Genomic DNA, 7,810 nt, shown 5'->3' with positions numbered 1-7,810 from the left:
AGTTTATCTTGAGGCCAGACATGATCTCAAAACATCTAAGGATCCTTTTCACATTCAATACCTCCACCCATTTAGCTTTGCAAAATACTAATGTATCATAAGCAAATTGCAAATGTGATATGGTTTCTTCACAAGTCCCCATTGGTACACTCATTTAAAAGCCCCAACTCTTTGGCTCTGGCTAGCAAAATGTTTAAGCCCTCAACCACAATGATGAATAAGAAAGGTGACAAAGGGTCTCCCTGCCTGAGACCTCTTTCAGGATTGAATTCAGTAGTTGGGGAACCATTTACTAGGATTGAGGTTCTTTCCAAAGTCACACAAGCTTTCATCCAGGTAATCCATCTATTGCCAAACCCAAAATTACCCAACATAGAGAATAAAAAATCCCAATTCAGAGAGTCATAAGCTTTCTCAAAATCAAGCTTTAGAATTAGCCCTTTTTTCTTCCTCTTCTTCCTCTTCTTCCAATCATCCACCACTTCATTTGCAATAAGCACGCCATCTTGTATATTCTTGCCCCCAACAAAAGCTGATTGCACATCTCCTATGATCTTAGGCAACACCAACTTTAGCCTTGCAACAAGCACTTTAGCTAATATTTTATATACAGAACCAATTAAACTAATTGGTCGAAAGTCAACCAAACTGGTAAGATTTTCTTTCTTTGGGATAAGAGCCACAAAAGAGCTATTCAGCCCTTTAAGTAGCATTCCATGCTCATGGAATTCCGTAAAGAAGCGCAAAAATTCATTCTTGAAAACTGGCCATTACTTCTGAAAGAACATCATATTAAACCCATCTGGGCCAGGAGCTTCATTGCCATCACAGCCTTTAATTGCAGCCCAGACCTCTGTTGCAGAAAATTCAACTTCCAAAACTGTAGATGATTGTTCACTATCAATATGTTGGAAGGGTCCACCCAACTTAGGCCTTATTTTCCACTCATCAGAGAACAACTTCTTAAAGTATGTAAACACTTCAGATTTCAGCCTTTGAGGATCTACATGCACAATACCATCCACTGAGAGAGAGCTAAGGAGATTTCTAGTTTGTCTACTTGAGGCCATAAGATGAAAAAACTTGGTGTTATGGTCCCCCTTCAATGCCCATGTGAGTCTAGATTTTTGCAACCATAACCACTCATTTCTCTTGCTTAACTTCCACAACTCATCTCTTACATCCCTTTTTCTTTAAATTTCAAAATCATCCAAAATTCTGGTTTCAGCTGCAAGATCAAACACATGTAATTCCTCTTCAGCCTTCTTCATGTTCAGAGTCAAGTTTCCATAAACTTCAACATTCTATTTCCTTATGACCTCCTTTAAGATTTTCAATTTTTTCCACAGAACAAAACCAGCCCACCCACGAGCCTCTGCTTCCAACCATGTTTTCTTGACAAGTGGAAGGAACAGGGGATGCAAAAGCCATGCATTAATAAACTTAAAAGGACATGGTCCCCAATCAATTTCATCATCCAATAAAATCACTGGACAGTGGTCTGAGATGACTCGTGGAAACCCCCAAAGTTTGAACTTAAACTTTACCAGCCACTCTGGATTAAACATGAATCTGTCTAGCCTACTCCACCTTGCTTCATCCTGGGAATTTCTCCATGTGAATTGCCTACCTAACATGGGTAAATCAGACACTTCCAATTTACTCATAAAATTATTAAAATCTCGCAATCCTCTATCCCTTCTAGAGCACACTTTACGCTTCTCAACATTCTTGATCTTATTGAAATCCCCACCCAAACACAAAGGTTTAGGAAATTCAGATTTTAAATTACAAAGAGAATCCCAAAAAGTAGCCTTACAAGATACATCATTAGGAGCATAAATGTTAATAATAACACACTCAAAGTTACGAGAGAGTGAACTTGATAATAGTATAAAGCTTTTGTTACTACAACAAGCAAATAGAGAGAAAACAGCAGGGTCCCATATACAAAATATGTCCCCAGCTAAACCAAATGCGTCCACTTCCATGAATTCCACCTGATCTCTATACCATAGTGATCTTACCATATCTAATGAGATTGCTGCTAAATTTGTTTCTTGCAAGAGAACCATATCCACTTCCTTTTCTTTAATGAGACTTTTTATTCTTCTCCTCTTCTCACCTCTTCGGAGCCCATGAACATTCCAGGATAGCATCTTCATAGGGAAACTAACACAAACTCCTGCAAACACCTAAGGGAATCCACTCAAATCTAAGCATCCCCCTTTCTCTGGGCAGCTCTCTCGGCATCACCTATCTCCATAGCCTTGATTTTGCCCACAATTGCCTTATCCTTTCCATCACAAAGTATTCACAGTGCCTTGCCAATCTGCAAAGTTGCATGCGCCTCCTCTGTGATCACTTTTTCCCTACAGAAATTATGATTGCTCGACGTCGGTAGTGGAAAAGGTGGATGTAGCAAAGGGAGCAATGAAGGTGCTAAAGGTGGATGGAATTCAATATTGTATGGGAAGGGAAGATTCGCACAGCGAATCGTAAATGGTGCAGAGGTTTTTTCATTATCGTGGATAGCATACCAATGTCTATGGATCCAAAAGATCTCTACTTTCTCTTTATGAAGTTTGGTGTGGTTAAAGATGTCTATATCTTACAAATCTTAAATCTACTTTAAATATTTTAGGCAAATTACATTAAATTTTTTTAAACTATAACTTATTTGCATTTTGTTCTCCCTTATTGCAAAACTCAATGATTTAAAGTATTATCTTGTTACACTCAACACTTTCCATTAAGATTTTGTGAGAAATTTAAACAAAATCATATCATAACTGAAGTACATGTAGGGTTGCAAATGAACCGAGCTATGAACTAGCTTGGCCCGGCTCGTTAAAGGCTTGGCTTGGCTTGGTTCGTTTAGTAAACGAGTCGAGCTTGAGCTCGAATATTAGGCTTGTTTAGTAAACGAGCCGGGCTCGAGCTCGCATAAGTTCGGCTTGTTTATCTTTATTTAAATTATATAATAAATATATTATTTATATATTAAATAAAATGTAAATATATATAAATAATAGTATAAATATATTATTTATATATTAAATAATATAAATAATATTTAAAAAAATTATCAAGCTGAGCTGATCCGAGCTGGAGTTCTATTAATGTTAACGAGCCGAGCCGAGCTCGAGCTCAATAAATGAGCTCGATAAGTAAATGAGCCGAGCTCAAGCTCGGCAAAGCTTGGCTTGGCTCAGCTCAGTTTGGTTTGTTTACAGCCCTAAATACATGACATGCTTATCAATTTCTTAGGACAATTATGCTCTTATTTGTTGATCTCATTTGCACTTCACCTTCTTTATTTTCATGGCAAAGTACAAATGGGTTCACCAGATAAGAACATCAGTGTGTTTGGTTTGAGTTTTCTGAATTAAGTTTTTTGAAAATTGAGTTTTTGGTTTTCGTGTTTTTTTTTTGTTTTTAATGAATATTTTTAAACTTTTAAATATATATTTTTTACTTTTTTAGATGCACCTTACTTAGATATATCTAAAAAGTAGAAAATTTGTGAAAAAATATTTTAAAAAATTAATAAATACATAAAAATACAAAAAATGTATTAAATTCTTGTATTTTTTTTTTTTGTATTTTTGGTATTTAGTGAATTTTTAAAAGATTTTTTTTTTACAATTTTTTTTTTTTACTTTTTAGGTGTATTTATGTTAGGCATGTCTAAAAAGTAAAAAAAATTGCTTAAAATATTAAAAAAAATTCAGTAAAAAAAATACGAAAAATAAGAAAGTAGAATTTTCTAAAAAGTGTTTTTGGAAAAATGAAACCAAGCATTATTGTTCTAAAAATTTAGTAAGTATTTCATATGGTTTACACATGACTTAATTTTATGTAAATCCCTAACAGAACTCTAACAGAAGAGATTAATTGTAATAAGGTAATATTTCAAGATGATTAACTGTTGAGTTTTGAAATTAAGAAAGCAAAGTGCAAATGAATCACAATTTAAGGAGATTTATTCTAATTTACCCAATATTTTTATTTCTGAGATAACTTCCCATACAAAAATTCGTGGTAGATAGCACGGTCGCTCAACAAACTAAGCCTAGTCTAGTTGGTTCAATGATAGTATTTGTCCAAAATGACACATAGTTGTTTAAAGCTCTTTTTGTCTGATAACTTGGTGTCAACCGGGAGACCAATCCCACCGTCTTTTAGTGGGAGGCCAAATTAAAGTCTGGGTAAAGCCCCGTATGAATTGCATCAAGAAATCATTTGCACTTAAGGGGTTTTGATCCTAAGACCTAGAAGGGAGCACACCTCCAAGCTCCAAGTCTTAACCACCAGGCCTATCTGTTCAAAGTTTATATTTTTGTCTATCTATTCAAATGTCAACTATAGGTACATGTGTTACATAGCTGTTCAAATGTCCAATTACTGTTCAAATGTCACATATCCATACACGTGTCATCTATCTATTCAATGTCATAGTTGTCCACTTTATTACCACATGCCGTTGTTTCCGGTCACCGTCCACCAGTTGTCAACGATGATTACTTTTTCGGTGAATTTTTAACGTATATTTTTATCACTTAAAAAGATTAAATTGTAAATTAAATAACACATGACTCCATAAAAATAATTTTTTACCAATTAATCCTAAATAAAATGTGACTATCTAAAAAAAATACCCTAAATAAAATGTATTTGGTGCGTTTGTTACGAATACTTTTCATTCACCTAATTTGCCAAATTAGGTGAGTTATCTACTCAGTCATAATAACTGAAATGGATGTAAGTCTCTCCAAATTTGCTATATTATTCAACCATGGACAGGCAGATTGGGTAGGAAAACTGGTTAAATCATTTTAGGCAAGTAACAAACAAAACTTTGGAGTTTGACTTTAGATTTTGTTAATTTGTTTGGTATAACTGTTGTGTTATAAATTTAAGTTGTTGAGTAGTGTATGGTAAATAAGTTGTGAAATAGTTTTTTAATGTGTAAATGTCATTTTTATCCCTGTTAAATGTAAATTGAATTAACCTTCGTTAGTTGTAAATTGAATTAACTTTTATTTTTTATTATTCACTACTAGTCCACATTTCACATAAAAAAATTATTCATAGTCCATTTGGGTATCTTCTATTTTCCCAAAAAAATAAAAAAAAATTAAGGGTATAATGGTAAATTAACATGTCCACAGCAGAAGTTAATAATCAACAAGGGATGGATAGCTTCTCAGAATAAGGTTTTTTGAGTAAAAATAAATTGTTAGAATCAGAAACTGTTTGAAATAAATTTAACTAAATAATTCAAAATAACTTTTTCAATACACAAATTTATAAATTGACCAAAATAATCCACACCAAATACCACCAATATCACGTTAAAATGGTCCAATTCAAAATATAAACTTTGTCAAATACTATTAGCGTTGTGAATATCATGTTTCTTTTTTAGTCTAGAAATGAAGTATTATCATATTTCTCATTTTTAAGTTGTCCTGACATTGTTTAATATTGTTTGTTGTGATTACTCATTGTTGGAAATTATGGTTTGTATAGGCTTATTTTTGGCCAATTTTGAACGTAAATTTTAGTAGGGCCCACAACTTTTTTGGAATGGATCCAAAGAGGTGATGTGTTCCTTGCCGCATGGCAAGTCACATGGTACAAACGGTTCGTCAAAACCATTTATGAGTGAATGAGAAGTTGACGTCATTTTCGTATTCGTAAAATGGGAAATTAAATAGTCAAATATGGGTTACCTTAAAATGGTTGTCCCACATTGAAACTTTAAGAGAGCTATGGACAAACTTGGGTTGGGCCCCAAAGAGGACCCCAAGTTTCTAGAAGGGTGGAGTTATGGACAATGTAGGCTTTGGCTCAAACCACCACACATACACGTCGCTGTCCGTGCGTGGGTTGGGTCCTAACACTAATTTTTTTGATAAAATTTATTTAAATTTTTTCCAAAATTCTTGCAGGAAAATTTGAATTTTGCACCAAACAATTTGAATTCAAAATTTTGCTCCCAACTAATGGTCTCAACAGATTGCACCAGACAGATTCAATCCAAATTATTCTATACCTGTTTAGTTCAAAATCAGACCTGTTTAGTTCAAATTTGAACCTGTTCAGATCTGCCAAATAGTCACCAACTTTTCTATAAATAGAAGACCTTTCCAGCGTATTTTCTCATTCAATTCTCTTTCCGTTTTTGCTCTCTTTTTGCATTATTCTTCAAACTAATTTTTAGATAAATTTCTGAGAGTATAGAACACAGGTTCTAGTTCGCTGAAATAAATTATTTTTAATGCTAATACATTCTGAGTAAGATCATTGTATCTTGGGAGATAGACGCCATTATTCTGTAAGCATCAGAGCGAGACGAATTTGTCTTAAGGACAGAGTGTCACACAATCGACTTGATCATTCTTGTTCTTAGGTTATTTCGGTAAATAAATTCTATAAGTAATTTATTTTGTTTATTTGATTTGTTCCAAGGTTTTTATTATATTAGCGTGAAGATTATCATGTTTCATCAGATTTGAGTGTAGGAATTAATCCAAAAATGTATAAATTTCAATTATCATTAGTATAAATGTTATCATGTTGTTCCAATATCATTGTCCAGAAGCAATCTAAATATTATTGTCCAAGTAAATGGTTGCGAAATTGTAAGAATATTATCATGTTTTGTAGTTTAGGCCAGAAGTTATCTGTAGACGTGCCCCCCGAGAACTCCCCTGATCCGCGCCTGCGAGGGCGCGAATTTGTTTTGTTCTGAGGCTATTATAGTTCGGACTCAATGTCATGGTTCTGAATCTAATCTCGCAAAGTGCAATGCAAGACCGATAAATCACCAAAGAGTCCAAATCCGGCAAATCGTTTTGGAAAACTGATTTTAATAAAGGAGTGTCAAACATGGACTGCTTTGCCAGATACAAAGTCATCACCTAAATATTTTTTTGGGGGGAAATTTAGGAAATCCTGACTCATGCCTAAGGCCACGTGTCCGTCATCACCAAAGTTTCCTCGGCTCGGGAACTTGGGTACGAGAGGGGAAGGTCATGCAATGAGCACCCCCGCTCGCTCGATCAAAGATCGGCCTGTACTAAGCATGATATTTTGTTTTTGAAAACACATGTGTTCTTATTCCAGTTATTAACCTAGAATTACTATGTGATGCGCACAACATACAAGTATAGACTAGATCGCTTAAGTTGGAACAAAACATTGCATGTTCATTTGTTTGAAAACGGTTTGAAGTTTGCTACTTGCAAGTAGGCTAAAAATGCAAATTTCAATGAATTGTTCTAATTCAAACAATCCAACCTTCACCCACAAGCATTCAGGCAGTTATATCAAATAAGCAGTTAGCCTCATGGCAAGCATGCTATCATGGCAGCATTAACACACATGCAGTATGCTAAAGCGTAAACACTCACAATGTACTCCAAGCCAAAACAGAGAACTAGTTAGAAATCATGCATGATACTAGTTCATGTTAAAATGACTAATGCAACACATGCAAAAATACAGCTAAAATAGGCTCGGCTATTCTAATATGGCATATGAATGCGACAATTCGATACATGTATTCAACTTGGAATTAAAATACAATGCAGTTAGTATGATGCGCCGAGCCCGGTGCATGCAAAACAGATGAATGATGCACGCATGCGAGCATTAGGTATGCTAATCAAAATATGCTCTAAAACTAACCATCGTAAGCGGTTAAGTAAAATGGAGAAAGAAATGGGGGTTGGAAGACATGCATCACACACACGAATGCTTATTACAACAGTTGGCCCTCTCTACGAAGGGTCCGAATAAG

The 7,810-nt window shown here is 34.6% G+C and overlaps 1 protein-coding gene across 1 annotated transcript; it reads right to left on the bottom strand.

Annotated features, from left to right (window-relative positions):
• Positions 1-770: 770 nt before the first annotated feature.
• Positions 771-2,159, bottom strand: LOC114283868 (uncharacterized). The gene is made up of 2 exons (XM_082881277.1): positions 1,358-2,159; positions 771-1,003 (listed from the first exon to the last, which is right to left on the bottom strand). The coding sequence occupies exons 1-2, from the start codon at positions 2,157-2,159 to the stop codon at positions 771-773; spliced, it is 1,035 nt and encodes a 344-aa protein (XP_082737403.1).
• Between the last annotated feature and the right edge of the window lie 5,651 nt (positions 2,160-7,810).

The sequence above is a fragment of the Camellia sinensis genome, chromosome 7, assembly GCF_055761805.1.
Source record: "Camellia sinensis isolate YWXY chromosome 7, ASM5576180v1, whole genome shotgun sequence".
In the NCBI taxonomy this organism is placed as follows: domain Eukaryota; kingdom Viridiplantae; phylum Streptophyta; class Magnoliopsida; order Ericales; family Theaceae; genus Camellia; species Camellia sinensis.
Note: the sequence above shows the minus strand (reverse complement) of the source record. Positions and strands in the feature narration are given on the sequence as shown.